A 23,715-nucleotide genomic window follows, 5' to 3' on the forward strand; every position below is an offset into this window, starting at 1 on the left:
GCAAATGCGAGTAAAATGCTCGCACGTAGAGCTCTGTGGAAAACAAATCACTGCTGACAAGTAAAAAGTCATAAATAATAACTTTCACTGCTCAAAGATACTCACACGTCTGGAAAACAAACCACTACAGCAGCATATTGAGTGCCAGGTGGCCAGCGCGCCGTTAAGCGCTTTTCACACAGAGCACGCAAAGCGCAGACCTCCGCCGACAAACCCATTCATTGTGTATGTGCTACCACCAGCGCGCGCCATTATTGGACGGCGCATGGATATTCACAGAAAAGTGCCGCGAGAATAAAAAAAGGAAAAGAAATAAAGTCAGATTAAATATTCCTTCCGCAACAATTTTAAGACCTTTGAGTAATGAATTTAAGACCAATCTGAGACATTTCTAATGAATTTAAGACATTTTCAGGCCTTACTTTTAGATACATGAGTTTAAGACTTTTTAAGACTTTTCAAGGATCCGCGGATACCCTGTTATTCATAAGTTTAACAACAGAGTCGAGCCTTTTAAAAGCTTAGTGTTGGAGGTAAGCCGCTGCTGCTAATTAGCTCGTGCTAACACTCTGAAGACGGAGGTCCTTCAGCGTTGTGTCTAACCTATGTTAGGCAGTCGTAGATCAGACCCTCAGCGCAATCCTGTTGTCTTTCTTTGGAACTGTAAAAGACATCCACAACGTGACATGTTTTGCCCTCTAGACAGGGAGCCGCAGTTGTTCTTCTTCTTCTCTGTGTTTATTGGCAATCCAAGTTTAAAGGTCACTGTACCGCCACCCACTGTGTAGGGTGTGTAGATGCTGCCCTTGCTAAGTTAATAAAAGCAGTCTGGCCTCGTATTATCGGTGCTATTTATTGATTATAATTTTAAAAATCAGAGTACCACACAATTATAAAAATTTCCCATTATCAGTCAATAATTTATCGACCCGATATGTATCGTGCATCCCTACATTTTAACTCACTGTTTAACTGTTATTCGAGATCATTTGTTACAAGCCAGCCACCATACTGTTTCCTGTGTCAAAATGGCCAACCCTGCATTATGTCACCCACCAGTGTGAGCGTTTATTGGTCTGGTGTGGCACAGTGCATTCTAGTAGTTGTAGGTTTTCTACCTCTTGAGCAAAGGCAAATGCCCCAATCCTTTTCTCTGGTCATGTAGCACCAAGTTCAAAAGTATTTGTGTCTTTCTACTGCACAGACAGTCCAGTTTATTGAAAGTCCATCTTTCAAGCAGTGAAGTTTTTTCCTGCAAATAATTGCATGAATACGTCGCCTGTCATTAAGTTTCTGTACAGTAGAAAAATGTTCCTACAGTAGTGCTGATCATTACAATGTGTGACTGACAGGATTTGATGGCACCTTTACCTCCACATGCCCATAAACATAAACCATTTAATGGAGATCCAGTCTCTGAACAGCTGCGTAGGCGGAGGAGTGAGCTCTGAAAGCCAAAACAGTAGCTCTGCAGTGGAGGAAAAATTAAGTGATTTTTCCATTTTTTACCAGCTGAGCTACTTTTCCCCATGAACAATAAAATGAAAACAACACATACGCCTCGGGAAAACACTGGAAGAAATTAGTCCCCAACTGCAGTAGCTAATCAACACAGCCACAACACACGTTGCGCCCTTCTTGTGTGACAGAATTGAAGGCAAATGTTAGTGTGGCACCCAAAGTGTTGGGGCTGTAATCATGGTGAACCACAGGAAACACACCATGACATCAAGTTATTTAAAATCTTAGATAATTAAAGAGGAGGGATGTTTAATGAGATTGTTTGAATGTTGCTGGAAAAAAAAAGAAACAGATTTAATAAATGTCAAAGCAGTTTTGACGACGGCAGTCTGCATGAAATCTAAATCATCTTTATGAGACTGAGCTGTAACATAACAACCAGCACAACAGATATGACTTCTTCCTGTTCACTACTGGAGGATTTCTTTAGGGATGAGACTTGATAATTGTTTATTATTATTATACCAATGCCATCATTGATTCTGCTTATCGGTCTGATTCCTTGATTCCCTGATTGATTCCTGATTATTTTTCTGCGTTGAAAAAAAGTTTTATTATCTGTTTTATAATCTCGGAGTCTGAACACAGCGTAGACACGGAGCAGAAAAAAGTCATGCAGGTGTGCAAAAGCTCCACAAGTTTAATCTTTTCTTTGTCAAAGACAAAATCTGCTAAACCTGCCTGCATGGTGTCAATATTATTACAACATAAGATATTTACTCTCAGTAACGGACGTGCTGCTCGGTTGGAAAGCAGTGGCACTCGTGCATAGAGTGTTAAATACATTGCATTCCTGGAACTTCAGCCCTTCTTGATAAGAGAGATGTTGCAGCATATTGGTGGAGTTTCCAGATCAGACCAAAGATTTGCCACAAGATCAGTTGAACCTTGGAACTACTTGCAACGTGCCATTCTGCAAAACCTACCGCTTTACACCAATGCAACTAGACGAGTCGGTGTATCGTCTGTATAGCAACAACAATCTGTACTTCCATTCGGATTTCAAGCTTTTTAGGCTTATTTTGTAGCTGAAAATAACTCGTAGCTTTTGAAAATATGAATGATAGTGAGATACTTGCAACAGTTGGAATTTTAGTAGTGTTAAACAGCAAAAACAAACAAAATGACCAGAGATTCAGATGGACCATATTCATAATAAATACACCACAATAATTTAAAGGTAGGGTCTGGAGGATTTTCCAGTTGCTGTTTGTAAACACACATTCAAATTTGGCCCCTCCTATCAGGCTCAACTCTCCCGGGTGTACGGAGCCCGGAGGTACGGAAGAAGGCTTCACAGAAGAGGTTCAGGCAAGGCTCGCGCTGGTGCACGCTCGGACACGCTCGGGCACGGCACCTGCGCTCTCTCATTGGCTGGGGAAATCTCCGCCCAGAAGCGGTCCGAGCTCACAAAAACATCAAAATACAGTTAAAGGGCAGGAGCTCTGCAAACAGAGTCACCACCACACATGAGTAGAAGCCCATAGGTGATGATTAAGCAGGATTTCATTTGTATATGTCTATATTTTGTTTTGTTTGAAAATCCTCCAGATCCTACCTTTAAATAACCTGTGTCAATCAGTCAGTCAGACTATGTGTGTGTGACACGTGTACATAGAGAGAGCAGCAGCAACAACACACTGTTTGGCACTAGTATGTTTACATGCAGCTTGAGAAAATTGAATTATTGGCTTAGTCCGACTGAAACCGGACTTTTAAATACATGTAAACAGCTTAGTTCGACTGAAATTGGACTATCTGCAACTCGACTAACACACCTCGACAATTCGATTGAAAATCAAACTATTGCTGCACGTATCCACTTAGTGTGACTGGAGTCGGACTCTGCGTTCTGCACATGCACCACTTTTTCTTTCGCAGGCTTTCACCCGGAAGAAGGAGATGACATAGCAGAAGTGCAGTAACTCCCGGAAAACAAACAAACACCATGGCGACAGAGAAGCAGAAGACGCACTTCTGGACGGACGAGGAAACTACATTCACGCTCCGACAGCTAAAGGAGCTAAACATTTTTAAGTTTATGGATGGTAGGAAAATGTGAAACACGGATTTATTTTAAAAAGTTTCTGAACAAGAACCGGAACTAGTTCAATACACAGTTTATTAAAAAGGACACAGCGCTGCCTATCGAGGCGGAGTCAGACATACTTGGTCAGAAATTTGATTTTGTCTTCTGCATGTATGCTCAGACAAGACGAGAAGTCCAACTTGACTTATTAGCCTAGCTATGAGCTTAGCTCCACTACTGCGTGCATGTGAACATACTGACTGACACACCATGAGGACAGAGACCAGCATGTGTGTCAACAGCTTCAGGGATGTAAATGATGAGGCCGGGGATGGAGGGCTGTTGTCAAAGAAGGCCACAGCAACACGTGGTTTTTCTATTCTTAGTGAATCTTTAGTCGAACTTGGCTTTACTTGAACTGAACAATTTACAGCTACACCGCTGTCATCTTTCTTCATTAAATGAATTCAAACCCTGAACCCTTTCCTCCTCTCCACCATGACTCCTTATGTTGCTCATTTACAGCAGTGTAGACACATGAGTTTGTTGCATAGACCGTATAAAATAATGTAAGTAGTTACTGTGATCTCACCCATTGGTTTGTGGATAGCCAATTTAAAGCCTTAAGTTTGGTATTTAGGTCGCCATCTTGTTTTTTTTGGAGCCAAAGGTGACCAAATTTGGCCAAGAGGGTGCAGCTGTGTTGGAGTGAGGGTTGGTCTGACTCATAGACTGTGGTGACGGCTCGCAGACGGCCAGTCACTCAATGCGGACACACCCCTGATAAAGCATAACTTTAAGCATTAGAAGGTCCAGTGTGTAGGATTTAGGGGGAATATATTGGCAGACATGGAATATAATAAGTGTCTTTTCTGTAGTGTATCATCACCTGAAAATAAGAATAGTGTTTTCGGTACCTTAGAGTAAGCGATTTATATCCACATAGGGAGCAGGTCCTCATCTATGGAGATCACCATGTTTCTACAGTAGCCCAGAACGAACAAACCAAACACTGGCACTAGATACAGCCATTTGTGTTTCGCATCGGCCACCATAGTTAGCAGCCCCTCTGAAACTAGAGTGTCAGAAAAACACTGATTTTTTTTTTTTTTTTTACGTGACACTGATTTATTCTGTGTTTTTACCACTTTAAACCACCTTGTCCATTTGTTCTGGAGAGGAAGAGACTGCTTTATTCAGTGTTTTTTTTTTTCTACCAGTTTTAATCACCTGGTCCATTTGTTTTTGAGAGGAAGAGCCCATTTGCAGATAATTTGGCTCATGGTAAAAACCTCCTAAACAATGAAAGCTGAAGTAATCCTAACCTGGAGAAATATCAGCTGGTTGCAATCTGCAGTCCTCAATGCAAGACATAAACAAATCCCCCTAGACTGCACACACTGAACCTTTAATAAGATTTAAATGGATGAGTTATATAAAAATCCACCCCCTGTACAGTTATCATCAATGTGACATTAGCTTGAGAGATGAAAACCATTTTTGGTACCAGGCTGTACGCATGTTTACCTCTGCTGAAAAGTCGGGCATTATAACATCGGGGTCTGTGGGGACTGACTGGGTTTTGGAGCCAGCCTCAAGTGGCCATTCGATGAACTGCAGTTTTTGGCACTTGGCCTCTTTTTTAAGCCCTGTTGGTGTTGCATGGTTTGGTGTCATAGTTTTGCAATGCACAACTGTCAGAAATACATGTCGGCATCGATAAAAGGAGTTGGACTGGACAATCTTAACTGGTTCTTAATTTGAACCTGATCTTGATTCCCATTCCTTCCATTTTCTGCCCTACCTTGAATCTTCTGCACGCTCCAATCATTTCACCAAGAACACCCAACAGACAAAATCTGTGTGTATTTCTGGCTGTTCACAATAGACAACCAAACATAACTTTTCTGCGTTTGGTATTTCAAACATTCATTACCTAACGGCTGGAGGAGGCCACACACAGACACACACACACACACAAACACACACACATGAACGCACACACATAAGAGAGAGAAGGCTTTATCTTCTCTGTGAGGAAGAAGAAAACGCTGGTACCAAGCACAGCTCCTCTGGCGCCGAGCCACCTCCGAATATCAAGAATCAGTTCACAGTTTGACTTCATCGCAGCACCTCCCTTCTCTGCAGTCCATCTGTGAGTGAGTTAGATTCCTCCACAATGTGCATGGACGAGGTGCTCGTTCAGCAGCCCTTCCAAAATATACCGAGTGGCCATCTGTGCATGACACAGTCTTTACTGCACTTACTTGTGTTACTTCTCTTTCAAGTATTTGTTCTTTGCAGTTGTTTCGACATCCTCCTTGTCAGCCAGACCTCCTGTTTCTGCTTTTCTCATCTCTATAAAGTGCTATAAGGTTTTATCTATTTCACAGCAGCTCACCACCGTTCCCGCTTTACTACTGTGTGTTGGTGTACGTGGCCAGCACCATCAATCTCTGTTGCTGTTTGAACAGGCAGCACAAACAGGAGGTACTGCTGTGTTCCCCTCAGCCTCCCCCCTCCACGTTTCTCCCTCCAGCTCATGCCTTATGAGTCTGATGGCTATCTGCGCTCCTCGCGGTGCTTCGGGCAAACTGATAGTTAAATTCCGACTAGTTGCGAGAAGGCCTGCAATCTAGTCCCAAAACCCCATCTGACATAAAGAGTAAACAACTGATGCCGTTTTCCTGCCACCTCTCTAAACAACCTAAATATAGTGTTTGTAATTTTAGCGTTAGGTTTTGGGTTTGTGGGTGCAGGATGGATCATGCTGTGGATAGTTGATAATATCTGTGAAGCGCCAGCAGGCAGATAGGATCAGCCACCCTCAGGGCAGTGACGTACTTTACCATCATGCAGCAGCACTGCAGAATAAACCATCATGCCACGGATCCTCACAGCAGAGCATTTAGTGTTTGTGCTCACGGGCTGCGTGCCATGACAGTGAGGTACACCATCACCCATCCTGTGGTAATGCTGGTAATCTACCACACTGCCATTCCTGCATGGCTGTACCTACTCATGTCAAAGAGAGGGCGACGTGATGATACATGCAGTTAGATGATGCTGTGAAATGCCAGACCATTTAAACAGAGTTAGCCATCCTTTAAAGGAATAGTTTGATGACAAGATTGATACCACTCACACGCTGTGAGGCATTTCGCTTAGCGTAGCATGATGACTGGAGCGGGAAATAGTTAGGCTGGCTCTGTCTACAGTACAAAAAATACGCTAACCAGCACCTCTAGATCTCACTAATTGTCAAGTTTGTTCAATCTGTACATAAACAGAACAATTTGTGGTTTTGACTCAGAGTCTTTGAGGTTGCCGGGCAACAAGTAGAGACGCTACACAGAGTTGCCGGGCAGACTGTTCAATCAAAGGCGGTTTACAAAGGAAATGGTGCACTTTAGAGTCATTTCCTGTATCTGTGTCACTTGGTTTTGCCACTGCTCTGCCCCTTTAGGAGACTGGCGGCAGGTCCTGAGTCTGTTCACTACAACGGGTGAACGTGAGTAAAAATTATGACTGATTCTTTCTCCCCAAAGTCATTTCAGTAAATACTGGACCGATTTTTTTTTTTTGCAAGCCACATATCTTCCAAACATTCTGACACTATCTCCGTCTCAGCAACACACCGTTGTGAGATCTGGCAACAACTGACATAATATTCTACTGAGTTGGTTGATTAGCTTCATGTTTCAGACCCAGAGGTTGCAGCTTGGGTAGGATGTCAATTTTGAGCAACGACAAATGAATGTGGCCTGCAACACACGGTAAAGCTGTAAACACACGTCATGTGATGTGCATCAAGTGACGAACCCAGCACACACCAGACGCGTCCACTGCAGCTCGTTAACAGACGACCACGCTCATTACTACGATCAGTGCCTCTTCAACCTCTGTGTTGGCTTAAAATCATGTGTGGAGAGCCCCTAATAAAACTTGATTTCTCACCCACAGAGTTAATCTCCAAAGCTATGACTCGACAGGCATTATCTTTCTGGCCATTGTCTTTCTAATGTCGGAACTGTAGGTCGTTCAGCTCAGGATATTTCTCGACCTCAACACCGAGGCTCTCGTCATCCAGTCTTTGTCAGACACAAGACAGCAACACCTACAGGGTTCTCTTTATACATCGTGAGGAGAGGAGAGGAGTCGAGCTGCCATAGGAGCTGGTTTGTACATGCAGAGAGCGACTGCGGGGAAAATGCATTTAATTCCAGGGGTGGCGAAGCTGGAAATAGGGCAATGGCATTAAATGCTGTGGGGCGGCACATCCAGGAGCATCTAGCAACCGCTGGTGGTTCACAAATATAATAGGGGCGTATTTTTTGACGCGCTGCGTTTGCCATCAGTGTGTATTAGCCTTCAGGCTTGTTTTTATTAGCTGAGCTGATTTCCAGAAACTTGCGGTACCTACCTACTGGTTCAAGAAAGTGAGGAGTCAGCAACCAATGACGGCATGAAACAACCAATAAAAAATGTTTTTTTCAACAATTGTGAATCACTACAACAAGAGGTTTTTAGAGTCATAAATGTGCCCCCAACAATTTGGTTGATTGGTCCAGTAGTTTGCGGGATTAGTGACGGACAGACAGATACACATGCACAAACAGTCACACATAACCAAACGCATGATAAATACATTGAAAAAAACAGTAGTCCCATGTGCCTGAAGATTATAGTATGACCGATTTCCAAAATTTCTTCAGATTTGAGCGAAGGCCAGCTCAGAAAACAATTCCACCAACGGAAATTCAAAATTTCACTTGCAGTAAAAAGTGGGTTGACACAGAAACATCAGAGCAGTATCAGTCTTCTCACTTATTGTCATTAGTAAAGCCGATAAGCTTATTTCCCAAATGTCTAACATTTTATTTTAGGCCCAATAGCTATATGGCTCAATAGTTGTATTGAGCCATTTTGGACGATGTTGTAAATCAACGAGTGTAACTTCTTTATTGCAATATTGGATTGTTGCATCAGTGTGATGAATTACCTTTCAGGTATTTATGTATATTAACTCTTTAATTTCATAATTTTATCTACAATAGTGTCACAGTTGAATGTCTAGATGTTATAGCCGCCTCAGGCACCCTCCCATGTGTATACCTATTTTCATGTGCTTCGATGCATGCCAAGCAGATGTGAAGTCCCCGAAATAGGATTGTTTCCAAGATGCTAATCCCACTTCCTGGTTTCCAATGGATCCTGTTTGGAGCTGCACCCAGTTCAACCCTTCAATCCGGGAAACACAAGTCAGGGGACCTGCATAAATACTCAGCCAGATTGTCATTGGGATGTCAGTTGGGATTAACTTCGAATAGCTCGCCACTGTGTCTCATCTGTATATTGAGGCTTTTTGTGACTTTAAACTGAGACACTTGTGAGGCGTTCCTTGATTATCTAATCTGGGCCCAGTATAGATTTCAACTGTTGATTAGTGACTGCACACATTGAGTATTTTTCTGTTTAGACACACAAGGCGCTGGGATGCTGTTCTGACTGTGTTTGGTTTTGATTAGACGAGATGAGGCAGAGAGGTTTTTACTTCTAGTGTTGTTTGCTTTGGGTTAAGTTAGTACACTCTCCAGCCACTTTATTAGGTACTGTTCAACTGCTCATTAACGCAAATAGCTTATCAGCCAATCACGTGGCAGCAACTCAATGCATTTAGACATGTAGACATGGTCAAGACAACCTGAAGTTCAAATCGAGCATCAGAATGGAGAAGAAAGGTGAAAATGTGACTTTGAACGTAGCGGAGTAGGAGGAAGGTTCCTGTAAAGTTACGGGCTCTGGATGTGACGTAATCGTTGCGCGACCATTTACCGGGGCGACGTAGGGAAGCTGTTAGCTGTTAGTCCTTAGCGGTGTCTGTAATAACTCACTAAATGGCCCGTGAATTTTTTTTTTTTTTCCAGCGGATGTCTTAGTTACAACATGATTGAGCTAACTGGAGTAGTTTCATGTCGTATCCGACAACGGGAGGCTTTTAACAGATGACGTCCTGATGTTAGCTTTGCTGCTGCTGTTAGCTGTCCCTGTCAGCTGATGCTTTCTAGACATCGTGATTTCCCAAAACTGAATAAATACCACACATAGCAACACAAGACTGCTTTGCTAGCTCAATCATGTTGTAACTAAAATATCTGCTGGAAAAATATTTTTTTCACGGGCCATTTAGTGAGGTTTTTTTTTTTACATGGCGGCGGAAGCTATATGAACGAGCTAATCCTCGTCTGCTGAGTTTTAAAAATGCCGGCTATTTTGTTGCTTTCTGTTGACATCACATCCCTCTGGTATATCCAATCAGCACCAAGTAAATCCCAAGCCCCAGCCAGGAGTCTTTCGGGGCCGTTCTGAGTACCTACTCCGAGGCAGGGACTTGTTTAGCCCCTGTAAAAGTTCCGGAACTCTGTCCTTTGGGGGTGGTTCCTGCGGTGGAGACACGCACCAATGGCCCCGGCCCCGTAAAATTACCCCGAAGTTCCTGCAGTGGAAACGGGCCTATTCGGTGACCTGCTGCCTTTCTATGACACATCTCCACATGACCAGAAGTCAACACAATCTATTTAACAAATGTTAGAAAGAGAAAACCAGTTTAATCCTTCTTCATCCTCCTTCACATCAGACTTCTTGACTGCATCAAGAGACACACTTGTTGAGTTTCAGTACAGTAAAAAACAAGGAACTGAAGAAATGACAACAAACAAGCAAAAGCCCTCAGGAACCGGGTGACCTAACCGTTTCATGTACAGTAAGTTCTTCCAAGCAGCTCTGAAATGTCATATGCATACAAGGGGCCTTATTCAAACACCCATCTCTACATGTGGGTGGGCAGGAGTTTCCCCAGTGAGCCTGAGGTCACACCCTGCTCGTCCTCATCCCTCTGTGACCTTCCTGTCTCCAGTTCATATATTCCACATTAATAAAGGTCATAAAAAGAAGGAAACTACAGTGTGGCATTTTGTATAAATAGTGTTGACACAACAAATGACTAAAAGGGGCAGTGCTGCGTGGGGATGATGTCAGCCTTGTGCCTTCACCACACAAACAAACATAAATCTTCTGTTTCTTTGCATTTTTACTCCCCCTACTTCAGAACTTATGTGTTAAAACAATAAAAGCAGCACCTGATTTGTGGTGGATAACTGGCAGCTGATGTAAAACACATTTATTACAACGCAGTGAGTTCGATAAGAGTGCAGAGAGAGGTGTTTTTATGCCATCCTCACAGCTGGATTCTGCATTAATGGATTGTATTTCCTCAGATCTATGTGCAAATGAACCTGTAGCACCGGGGAGAAATCATGACAGAAACTTTAACAACCAATTTATGCCAAGGATCAGTCATTAGCTAACTAGAGAACAATGAGATCATCAGAGAATCAGTCAAATGGGAGCTGCTCTCTGAGTGCTGGCCTAAAGTCAGGATGATCTCATAACAGAGCTGCTCAGAGGCAACTTTATCTCCATCTATGCCAGTGAGAAGTTTAATGTTGTCATTTATTCAGGCCGGCACTTTAGATCAGCAGGTCTCTGCTGGACTTGATTTCAAAGCTGATTGAATGACAAAAGGGAAAAAAGAGTATGGCGCTGAGGAGAGAAATTATATCCACAGTGGACTTTGATTATGTTTTTTTTCCCTCTCTCTCGTGCCCCTCAGTTGAATCCTTATGGGCCTTCATGTTCATTAGAAGAGTCACTGCTGTTTGTATGTAACAATGCTGCCACCATGTGGACAGGAGGGGTACACACAATCCTGTATTCCACTCACTCTTGAGATCTGAAGACAAAACCTTACCTTTGGTTTTGTTTTTCAATAAAGCTGGGAAAATGTGTTTTAAAAGATCAAAGTCTTGACTATAAACCCTGCAATGAGCCAACCTCCCAGTTGACGTCTTGTGGAGTTGACAAAAAGTTATATATTCATCAATTTCACTGCAGTTGTACTGAGTAGCCATTTTATTATTCAAAGCTGCCAAAGGTTTTCTTAATGCTAATCAAAATACTCTTTTTTTTTTTTTAACCAAAATCCTAATTTAGTTTTGATTTGGAAGGGCTACACAGTTGACCTGTTTTGGTTGAGACACACCCAACAGCAATATTATTTAATGAATTATCAAAAATATGAACACTTAGCAGTACTTTAGCAGCATCCCCACCTTTTTGTAAACCGTAGGAGTTGACAAAAAAACCTTGACACATTTTGAAAGGGCTTACGTTTTCACAAAAAATATATTTTAAAACAAAGATGAATATGTCAGTACATTTTTACACCAGTGTTATCGGTACATACTGTTATTGTTAGATTTTGAAGGCTTTTGTGGATGCTTTAATAGTTTGAAGTTGTGAATTCTTGACTGGTACCAGGGTGATTTCTGGCACAGGGCAAGTTTAGATATTTAAAAAAGATGAAAGTATTTCAAAATATTCTATAAATCTTATTTATTTCATACATATAAATCCTTGACAAGTAATGTTACACCCTAGAAATGAAATTAGTGTGTTGATAAGTTTTAATTTTAAGGTTGTTGTTTTTTGTTTTTTTTGTAGAACATGATTCATCCCAATTCCCAAGAATGGGGGATTTATTTATATATTATTGAAAAATTGCATGAGGATGATAAATTTGAATATTTTAAGATATAGTGTCACTGTAGGCTCACAGATAGGATGCAAATTCTGTTTTCTTTTAAGCCTGTAGACTCTTGATTTTGATATGGAAACACTTCCATCAAAATAAATAAATAATAACAACAGGAGGGACAACCCCCAAAAAGAGCAAAAGAGGAGGGGCCACTCTTTACTTAAATAAAAATAACACCAAAAGCCTACACCTTAAAAAACAACCAAAAACATAGCCATAATTACAACTCACACAATTAAATGATTTGGCACATTGAAATTTACATTTCATTGAATTGGCTCATAAACCTGAATTGAAATAATGACAGCTCATACCATTAAGGTGAAATTCCATAACTAATTTTGTTAAGTTAAAGCAAAAAGACAGAAGTTGTAATGACTTACTGGTCAGATCCCCCTCTTTTTTAACAGTGTACAGCTATGTAAAAATACTTCATTACAATAAATAATTGTGCAAAGACATAGTGTTGCAGCTGATTAAGGTTTTACGGCTTTAAACAGGGATCAGACAAGTATTGGATTATTTTACTTAATTAAAAGTAAAGTTGATTTTGTAAAAATGTCTTTAAAAAAAGGAAAACAAAATATAGGTCAGTCAAAGTGCACTCTGAGTAAGTTATGTACTATGTATAGGCCTAATGGTGGTGATGATGATGAAGATGATGATGATGGTGATAATAATAATAATACACACATTTAGGCTACAAAATAAAGTTCATCAACACGTCAACGTACAGATTACACCACACCTTATGTCCAATATGTCTGATCTCTATGTCGGATAAATAAATAACCGCCTTCTTCACCAGAAACAAAGAAACCCAGACAAGTAAACAAAATGGCGGACAGTAATTGAGACCTGACACCACTGCGGGTGCAACAAGCGTTACTAAGCAACAGAAACAGAATAACCTGTCACTTCTTACAGCAGCAAAGTGAAACATCACCAAGGCAGACAGCATCAACAAGTTACATCTGTTACAGTCAGTGTGTTGTTGTACTCACCTGTCTGAACGGCCTTTATGCACCATGAAGTCTCAACACTGCTCCAAGTTCAACTTCTCTAGGTAAGCTAGGCTAACCTGTGTAGGCTAACCAGTCCACTCTGAGTGTCCCAGTATAACCAGTCCACTGTGTCCCGTTTAAAGCTGAGTGAGTCTCCGTCGTCACAAACAGCAGCAGAAAGTCCTCACACACCTTTACTGAAGGTAAAAGTTCGGAAGTGACCACAGACATCACCTGGAGGATCCACCATCAACAGAACATTAGCATTTAGCCTGTTAGCTTCGTCCAGAATGCACCTGTGGGTCACGAGAGGTCCTAGGTGTGTTTGATTTGGGTCACTTAGCTGCTTACAGGGGTGGTGCGTCAAACCAGTGATGAATTAAAGGGGAACACCACCTAAATGAAGAATTCCAGTATGTTATTTCCATGCCCCAGGAAAGTTCAGTCAATATATGTGAATGAGTTACTCGTGCCCAAGTCAATGTGGTGGACACTGGAAATCACCCTTTACCCTAAATTATCTTTGTTTCACCTTTGACTGAAAAATCCTTCCACCATATTAAAAAACAAATATTACTTGATGCTTGCTGATGTTTTTTTCTAATCTAAATACTGTAAAACTTCAATTAAAGGCCTAGTCCCCATTACTAGCCCAGTGTGGCTACACATTTTGACAAATAAAGGCCTGTCTCAGTTAGAGCACTGGTTCCCAACTAGTGGGTCATGGTCCAAAAGTGGGTTGCAGGTCTATTTTGAATGGACCACAGCTGACTCAATAATGTGCCAAGTTTGTAAAAAACACACTTTATTTTAAACTACAGTGCATTTCCGGCACAGCGCTTTTATTTTGAGGTTTCCTGCTGTAGAGTGAGTGAATAACAGACAGTGAACTAGCTCAATGACATGGCCAGATGCAAGTGCGACGCTGAATATATTAAAATGTGTGGACCTTGAACCAATGACTAAGGAGAAATCTGGATCCTTGGTCCCTCACAGTGGGACCCCCCTAAAAAAACAAAAAAAGCGTTTAAAAAAAATGGTAGAAACCTCAGAAAGAGCAACTTAGGAGGGATCCCTCTTCCAGGATTGACAGACAGACGTGCAATGGAAGTCGAACAGAACAGATAAACATAATAAATTTACAACTTTTTTTTTAGACTATGCCATGGTAATGTCAATCTTATCCCATACTGATTCTTAAAATGAAATACAAGTACACAAAAAAACTACTGTCAGAGCAACAGCAGTAAATGTAATCACATCCACCCTTGATATTCAGTTTAATTAATTAGCTTAGTCCTGAGGTTGCCAACCTAGGGGTCGGGCCTCTCCAAAGGTCAAAAGATAAATCTGAGGGGTCATGAGATGAGTAATCGGAGAAGAAAGAAAAACTTCTGATACACAATCTTTTCTTTTTATGTAATAAATTATACTTTTACCTCTTTGAGCCTCAGACATGAAACCATCTGAGACTCAGAGGGGGAATAATCCTTTGCTGGAACTGCTGACACCCTATAGACATCTAAACCTTTGACAAGGGGCCCAAACTAAACACTGCCTGCCAGGTGATTTTCTTTCTTCAAGGAAAAGAAAAACGGACGAGTCAAACTATATCTACCCCTATGAAACCTGCATGTAACCTAAACTTCTGATCCACATGTCAAACTGTGATTAATGGAGTCTGTCTGTGTGTATGTGCCTAAATGTGACCCTCAGTATACTATGATAATCCTCAATATGTCCCTGAACAATGATATATAGCTTTCAGTCAGGTAGTTTCACCATGATATTAAACATGACATCAAATGAAGAAACTTTAGCAAACAGTTTATTTCATGTTAAACAAGTAAACATGAAGTGTTACAAATATTACACAACTGTGCGTCATGAACATTTCATCCCTTACTGCTGTTAAAATGCTGCTGTATAAATTATTTTAATCACAAAGATCTTCTACCAAAATCACTCAGAAAAACATGGATATGGTATTTACATGGTTAAGTGTTAAGTGTCACTTCATTATGGAGGATGTACCTATAAGTGTACATAATCAACTGCATACACTTTAAAATACTGACGAGTAACATTGTCGAGTCACAAACGTTTCACAGATTTGTCTTGCGGATTTATCGAGATCCTTCAATTGATACTTCAATACAAAACAAAAATATTTTTCTGAACTCATACGCTCACAATTGTGCATTAAATATCAGATTTAATTCAGAATTTTAATACAACACTGTACATCTAACTCTTCTCAGAAGGGAAGCAGGTCTAAAGACTTCCTGATTGTGTTGTTCTGTCTCAGTATGTTACACTGTAACAGGAAGGAGATCATTTCCAAGGCTTTTATGTGCGTGTGTGTTTGTTTTTAGTCTAAAACTTGGCTTGTCCGATGACAGACGGTGCAGCCAGGCTCCCATTGTGGCAGTCAGAAGGTCCCTATTAATAAAAAGAAGCTTGTTAATTCAACAGTTTTATAAACACAGACGTTGTCTTCTGTCTCTGTAGATTTTATTGGTCTGGCTTCATCTTTAAAGAGTCGGAGATCAAAAACAGTGACACAAATACACAACGATCCACCATATCATTAAAGCCACAGATGGGTGAAGTGAATAACAGTGATCATCTTGTTACAATGAAATGTTCTTCTGGCAAGCCTTCGAGTCCCGGCATTCATGTCGATGCAACTTGACCGGCACCGCCCATCCAAACACCCTCACAGACCAAGTACACCCCCTCATGGCAACAGCCCTCCCCAGCAGGCCAATATGCCAGTCTTGACCTAGCGTCCAAATTCCCTAGATCCCAATTTGATCAAGCATCCATGGGACGTGCTCGTACCAAAGCATCAAGTACTCAAAGGATCTGCCACCAACGCCCTGGTGCCAAACACCACATAACACTCCCAGCGATCCTGTGTCCGTACCTCGACAGGTCAGAGGCCGCACCGTGGATCGGAGAAAAACAGGAGTTCTGGGGTACCGCCATGTCCCACAGATTCTCGAAGTTTAGCTTTTTGTCACCTTGCTCAGGCCATTACTGAACAGTTTTGGAGGTGTCTCATTGCGCATTGTCCTGCTGAGGGGGCACTGCCATTGGGAGTACTGTTGCTATGAGGGGGGGTACTTGTGGACCTTTTCTACTGTCACTTTTGGCTGCGCTGAGTCAAGCCATGCCACGCTGATTTGCATTTCCATTGTAAGTTAAGACGGGCCATGACACGGCAAGCCACGCTAGAGATAGACCTTCTCTGGAGTAGGTCCAAAAGCAGGGCCACCCACCCTCAAGCGGGTAGCGGTGATGTCTCGCCAAGCCATCATCAGTTAGACACAACTTCAAGTAGGTAGCCCTGTTGTAATGGAAATGCAAATCCCTGCCAGGCTAGGCTGACGGCCCAAATCAAGCCAAGCCAAGCCAAGCCAGCCCATGCCTGTCAAAAAGGGGTATTGGTCTGTAAGGTTGTTTGGGTGGGTGGTGTGTGTCAAGTGGCATCCACATGAATGCAAGTACCCAAGGTTTCCCAGCAGGACATTTCATTGCAACAACATGATCACTGTTATTCACTTCACCTGTCAGTGGTTTTAATGTTGTGGCTGATCGATAAACCCATCAAATGCTCCGCTCAAAAACACAGTACATTATTTCCTGTTAACGTGCTCAAGTTTTATAGACAGCCTTTACGTATTATTCCCCACACACATTTTGTACACAAACATTCAAGATAACACACGACTGAAAACAGCCCAGATGTTTCTGTGGATCTTCTTTCACATTATCTTACTTGTACTTATTATTTTGGTCATTATTATAATCTTTAGAGCGAGTACATGTCTACATTCTGTTGCTTCAGGTTACTGAAAGTCTTAAGGTGCAGAGCACTTGTTATTTGAAGGGTACAATCTTTAAAGGGACAAAACTTAGGATCAAAGTGATTTATTAAAATACTGAAGCTGCTTCTGTAGCTTCAGTAAGGAATTATGAGGGCCGGGCAATATCACAAAACTTTTGACCAAATACCTCAATATCAATATTGCAACAATACTGTGGGGTTAACAATTAGTGCATTTACAAATTATTTTCTCAATAGATTTTTGATAATCATCAGTGATGTGGATTTAATGACTAAAGGCAAAGACAACACTTGAGATATTCTGATATCTAAAATCCAAGACAATATCTAGTCTTATATCACAATATTAATATGACAGATATATTGCCCAGACATTTTGACTTGTCATAGCAGTGCAAGTGTTATGGAACAGCATGATGGTGTCCTCTTCATTAAACGTCCTTAAACACCGTGACAGTGTGAGCTGTCTTCACTTAAAACAGACTTTTATTCCTGCTTTTCAGTGCAAAACTGAACCACTGCCACCCTCATAAAATTAACAGCTCCATGCATGGAGCTAACAGCTGATCCTGCACTCAGAGCCAGCAGAGCGTCTCCTCCTCAGGAAGTTTAAGGCATAAAAACAACTTCACATTTTGGGGCTCTTCTCATTTCTCTATTTTGTGCCTCAACATCTGCTCCGTCCTCCTGCCTATGACCCAGGCATTATGCTGGGTCATAGGCATTATGCTAACTCATGCTTCCTTGCGTCCTCTTTCCTCCCGTGACTCTGAGATCACCATGGAGGAGCTTTAAATCCCTTATGTGCACCTCAAGAAAACTGGGAGAGAGGAGGCTTGTGGGGAAGCTTAGCACCCCAGAAACTGATCTCAGTAAGCCATGTTCAAGGATATCTCAATTCCTAAATGCATCTCAAGGAGAGAGGAGGCTTGCAAGAGGAGCTATGAGCGAGGATGCACAGGTGTATCCTTTGCAGAAGTCTTTTCGGCACCCATGACGTATAAAAGAGGGGTGACACACACAACTGAAATATACAAACCATGGCAGCTCTGCTGTCATTGTCATCCCTTTAAAATGACGCCTCTGAAGCATGGATGTCTCATTTTGTTAAATACCTGTTGCCTCGACTCCTCTCTCCTTGTTTCTCTTCCTTGCCTCCTCCACTTGCATCTCAGGTGGAAGGGACTAAGACACAAGGAGAGGAGGCAAGGGAGGAAATGGAGGATGTACAAACTGAGACATCACATAAACTTCCAGTCGTCTACCTCCAGCATGAGCATGCGTGTCATTCGGACATGCGTCTATACCAGGACCCTAAAACTGAAGCAACTAAATGGAATCCTGCCATCATTCATTTATTGTTTACACCTGTGATTTAAATGGTTTTCCTTGAAAAAGGTGTGAATACGTTACAACTAAACACAAATAAATAAGACAGTGGCACATAAATAAAGCTGTAGTTTCAAATAAGCAGACTCAAACAGGCTTAGTGAAATAAAAAGCTTCATAGTTTCACGATTGTGTGAATATTTTTCAGTGTGATGGTCAGAAACACAGTGTGAGACAGGAAAGGCAGGTGAAGGATGTGCAGCAGTGCTGGTGATTACAGGCAGTGTGTGCTGATTGCTTTGTGCTCCTACCTTTGTGCATCTGCGTGTTGAGCTAAGATTTGAGATTTTTTTTGTTTTGTTTTTTGTGGAAGCAGAAAGGGTTATTGATCAGGCTTGTGGAGGAGGGGTCTGCGCCTGGGAGATTAGCGCCGTGGCTCCGTAGTCTTGTCCCGACATCTTCCCCTCCGCCTAAAACAACAGCTACTGATCACTTCTCATTCAGTGTTTACAGAGGCGTGAGTCTCCGGTCCGGGGTGAAGTCGCTGTGACAGAATCTGATCTAACAGATAATTTCCCAACTGAATTCTTGCTCGAATGAATTCCCTCTTTTATATTTTGATTTATAGTTGATTCAGGTCACTTCAGTTATTCTTAAAGTTCCAACAAAGTCCATCTTGGGTGTTACACTTTAAGGAATATTTTACCTTTCATTCCTAAGAGTAAGATGATAAAATTGGTATCACTTAGTGTTACGTTACCTCTGTATGAACAGGTCTGGACCTCTAAACCAACATAAAATTGCAAATTGTTGTTTCAAACCTGGCTATTTGTACAGGTTTAACAAAGAAAATATATTGTGTTACTTTGTCCAAAAGAACCAGGCTAGCTGTTTCCCCCTGGTTCTGGTCTTTGTGCTAAGCTAAGCTACTCATCTGCTAGCTAGCTCTAGCTTACATATGAAAGGGGTATCATGTATCACGCATGTATCTCATGTAAGAGTAGATGTGAGGAATTTGACGGCTGACTTCATGTCATCAGTAACTTCACCACAGAGCATGGAGACTCACCCAGGCATCAATAAAGACGATTTGTCCGTGGTCCTGCGACCTGCTTGGAGTAGCATTGCTTTGGTTGGTTTTGTGTCACATTCAGACTTTCATCTTTAGAAATACTTTATCCCCCAAATTACCTTCTATATATCAATTAATTACCCCATGTTATGTTCAATTCAAGAAAACTGTTTTTCTTGGATGCTTCCGAAACAGCCCTTTCTGACGGGGAACTGAACTAAATATGCTTTCTGCCCGACTCCATTGACAAAAACAATAATTTTACTTCGCTGAAGACGACAGCTGCTGGTCTCCTGCTGCCTCTGTCAGTTGGTTAGTTTGTGTTATTGTATGACTTTGGTGTTTTAACGGGTTAGTTTGGGTTCAGTTAAGTCAAACAATAACATGAACAAACTACTAACCAAGGCAGCGGTAGACCAGCAGCTCCTGTGTTCAGCGAGGTAAAATTTCTGTTTTTGTCAATGGAGTCTGGCTTTGAAGAAACGATAAATTAATTTCACTTTTAGTTCAGTTCCCTCTAGGAAAGGGCTGTCTGTTTGTGATATACTGCGCATACAACTGGATAAATGAGACTTGGATTATACTGCAAGAGTTGTGTGAGAGTCTGGAAACAGATGATATAGCTTTTCTGTTGTTAAACATGGACCGTGATGGCTTTAATTCATCAAGCGTCCTCAAAATATATGTTTCTTCACAAATCTAACGTAACACAGGGTGAGTAACTGAAATGCCAAAGGTCATTTGGAGGGTGAAGGATTCCTTTAATTTTGCTCTGCGTCTAAATTGAGGTAATTTGTCTCTTGGTATCCTCTGGGGTTTTTCCACACATCATTTGTAGGTTCTTTCCCAAACAAACTACTCAAAGCAATGCTACCAAAGGTCAGCAAGTGACACAGTGAGGAAATAGACAGACATATATCATAATGATGAGGGAAATCACAACAATAAAGGATCAACTGTTGTACTATTTTAAATCATAGTGCACATGTGCCGACTGTGCATGCAGCCTGTTGCAGTTGCACCTGATAGTTTCTTCTTACCAATTTAGCTTTGTTTTATTTCATTGCTTTGTATTTACATGCTTCTAGTTCATACTCTTATTCTTACTTATAATAATTCTCTATTCTTAACATCGGAGCGGCTGTAACGGATCACAATTTCCCCTCAGGTATCAATAAATCATTTCTGATTAGGACAATTTCATAAGACATTTGTCATTCAATACATTTCTTACACATAAGCAGATGCATGCTCTGTTTTAAGACATGCAGACACCAAAAAACTTTAAAGTGCCCAACGTGCAGCAGAGACAGTGCAGCAGTATTGGGCCATATTTAACAATATTTTTATGTTAAACTGGTACAGACATGCACACTGACTCAAGACAACAAAAATAGCCACAATAGGGAGCACAGGGTAAGTTATTTCTGGAGCAGCACGAGACGCACATGTGACTTTGACTGCATGCAAACTTATGACACACAAAGAAGTGACACATGGGCGTTTTCACAGCGGATGTTTTGACTCGTCACAGTAGGAGAAGCACATGTGTTACTGATGACATCCTTCGACCCTTAAACTGAGGCAGCTAAATGGAATTCAGCCATCACTATTTTCATTCTTTACACTTGAGCTTTTTCTGCTGTGAGACGTCAAAATGTCCTTTATTAAAAAAACTATTATTATCACTGTCCCCCTGCAGTATATCCCCACCACACAAACACACCAACACCCCTTTTCTCGCTCTATCACTTACTTCTGCTTTGGCCAACAGGTTTGCATTTTGTCTCCGCAGATCAGACTTAATTAAACCTACAGAGAAATAAAGAAAGGGAACAGGTACAGTCTGCATGAGGTAATGAAACAAAGTGTGGTTGAATGACATGATGTAATAACAGTGACTCTCCAGTAGGTGGCTCTTGTACACACAACAGTGACTGTGTTCAAGTACATGAATGCACTTTGTTTAGGATTTCCTAAGACTGTTTGGCAACACAAATACAGTGTGTCAAACTGAAGTCATGCATCCTAACTTACCCTCAAACTCTGCACTGCTAAATTAAACAAACAACCTCACTGCAACTATTTTATGAACCTAAATTTTCATTTGAAGAAAATGTAACCTTTGTGACTGAATATATTAGTGTGGGAGTTCAGTTGTGGTTTCGTCACAAAGCTGCTCTTTTTCTCATTAATCTGGCATAATGTCCATAACAAGAAGTCCACTCATACGTCTAAATTCTAAGTAACAAAAGACGGTGAGTCACTCTGCTGACCTTTGTGAGCAGAAAGTCTCTTTAAATAGTCCTACAGTGTTTTTCTTAGTGTTGAGCGCTTTAGTGGCTAATGAATTTTTAAAAAGTTATACATTGCTCATAAACCCCTCAATGGGCCATGACAAACAGACCTAAGTGTCTTCGCATTGACTGAGGCACATTTCACACCTGAAAACGATGTACAGTGTTCCTGACAGTATGCTAATGACCTCCTGAGCCGTGTAGAGCTTTCCATTACTCTGGCAATCGGCAACAAAATGTTTACAGCTCCACTGTCAGACTTGTTTTTCTAGAAACTCCTGCTTTGCTTAATGAAAAACATTTACTTTGAGTGCGGAGGATGGAGAGAAGAACAAAGTTCCTGCGGTTACACACTTTGTTTTCCCAGACTTCATGTCAAACAGTGTTTATTTAAAGGATCAGTCCGCCCCAAACTCAAAAACACATATTCTTCCTCTTACCTGTAGTGCTATTTATCTAACTAGATTGTTATGGTGTGAGTCGCCAAGTGTTGGAGATATCAGCTGTAGAGATGTCTGTCCTCTCTTGAACATAATGGAACTAGATGGCACTCAGGTTGTGGTGCTCAAAGTGCCAAAAAAGCAATGTCTCTTTCCAGAAATCATGACCCAGCTACTCAAGATAATCTACAGACCTTGTTGTGAGCAGTTTCATGTAGGAACTATTTTCTTTCTACCAAACTACACCTGCCGACCATATCACTGTGCAGAAGGAAGTGTGCATCTACTCATGGGCAAGAGGCAAGTGCTCGTGACAGCGTGAGATGTAGACATTAATGGCGTCCTCCTCAGCCGAGCTGTAACGTTAGCTAGCTCTGTGGTGCTAGGTGAGACAGCAGTAGATGCAGGGGTGTAGCAGCAAATTCTGGGCTCTATGCAGAAGAAGTCTCTGTGGGCCCCCTGTCTTTCCTGTCTGGGTCCATGTATCCCATCCTTTCCTTTCCTTTCCTTTCCTTTCCTTTCCTTTCCTTTCCTTTCCTTTCCTTTCCTGCCCTGTCCTTTCCTTTTCCTTCCTGTCCTGCCCTGTCCTTTCCTTTTCCTGTCCCTCCTTTCCCTTCCTCTCCTTTCCTGTCCCTCCTTCCCTTTCCTTTCCTGCCCCTCCTCTCCTTTCCTTTCCTGTTCTGCCCCTCCTTTGCTTTCCTTTCCTGTCCTGCGACCCCTTTCCCTTCCTTTCCTTTCCTTTCCTTCGCAAACAGGAAGAATTTCTAAGAGCTCTAAAGGTGGAGGTACTCCTGAGGCCAACCCTCCTTCCTGTAAGTAGGTGACATATTTCTCTGTTAAGTAAATGCAACAATAACAACACACTGTCATTATGTTATATTTTATCTGTATCATAACGTTCAACCCTGAAACTGTCCTTCATGTTACAAAGTAAACATCATCTGTATTCTTGGAATTCAGCACTTTTCCCACAGGAGCATTAGTAAACTCACGACAGAAACTGTGACAAACAAAGGCAATTCTCGGGCATCGCCGTGTGTGACATAAAAGCAGTAGCCTGCTATGACTGCACGCAGCATATGATTCACGGTCACAAAGGTCTTACCTGTCATAATTGTGCCGATTAGAAGAAAAACACAGAGGAAGATGTTTCCTGCCAGTGTGCCAAAATGGTCGATGATCTTCCCCTGGCAGATGGTGAATATAATGCCAAACACCTGTGTATGCAGAGCACGCAGTTGTTACGATTAAAGCTGGGGCTTGCACGCACACAGGCACCCTCACAACCACAACAACTGAAAAAAACAACAACTGCAAAACACATGTCCTCAAAGCACCCCATCACTACAATTTCACCACTCAGCAGCAGAGGCATATTAGAAGTGGTATCAACATTGCCCCATCTACACCGCGTTCCAAATTATTATGCAAATTATATTTTTCTCTGATTTTCCTAAATAGTCGATGCAAATGACAGTCAGCATAATTTTCAAGTCATCAGCTGTTAAAGTTTA

General features: G+C 41.6%; 2 protein-coding genes across 4 annotated transcripts in view; both read right to left on the reverse strand.

Annotated features, from left to right (window-relative positions):
• esrrgb (estrogen-related receptor gamma b) overlaps positions 1-13,570 on the reverse strand; it is a 221,642-nt gene extending 208,072 nt beyond the window's left edge. The window contains exon 1 of the mRNA XM_050058310.1: positions 13,211-13,570. The gene's annotated coding sequence lies outside the window, so the exon portion shown is untranslated. The remainder of the gene's footprint in view (positions 1-13,210) is intronic.
• A 1,462-nt stretch (positions 13,571-15,032) lies between these two features.
• flvcr2b (FLVCR heme transporter 2b) overlaps positions 15,033-23,715 on the reverse strand; it is a 38,268-nt gene continuing 29,585 nt past the window's right edge. For 2 of the 3 annotated variants that reach the window (XM_050057895.1, XM_050057893.1), the window contains exons 8-11: positions 23,307-23,418; positions 21,221-21,276; positions 18,704-18,862; positions 15,033-15,652 (exon numbers count right to left, since the gene is read on the reverse strand). In XM_050057895.1, coding sequence (XP_049913852.1) covers positions 18,782-18,862; positions 21,221-21,276; positions 23,307-23,418 — 249 coding nt within the window. In that variant the 3' untranslated portion in view covers positions 15,033-15,652; positions 18,704-18,781. The remainder of the gene's footprint in view (positions 15,653-18,703; positions 18,863-21,220; positions 21,277-23,306; positions 23,419-23,715) is intronic. The other variant, XM_050057894.1, reaches the window with a different exon arrangement.

Source organism: Epinephelus moara, chromosome 12 (genome assembly GCF_006386435.1).
Source record: "Epinephelus moara isolate mb chromosome 12, YSFRI_EMoa_1.0, whole genome shotgun sequence".
Lineage (NCBI taxonomy): Eukaryota > Metazoa > Chordata > Actinopteri > Perciformes > Serranidae > Epinephelus > Epinephelus moara.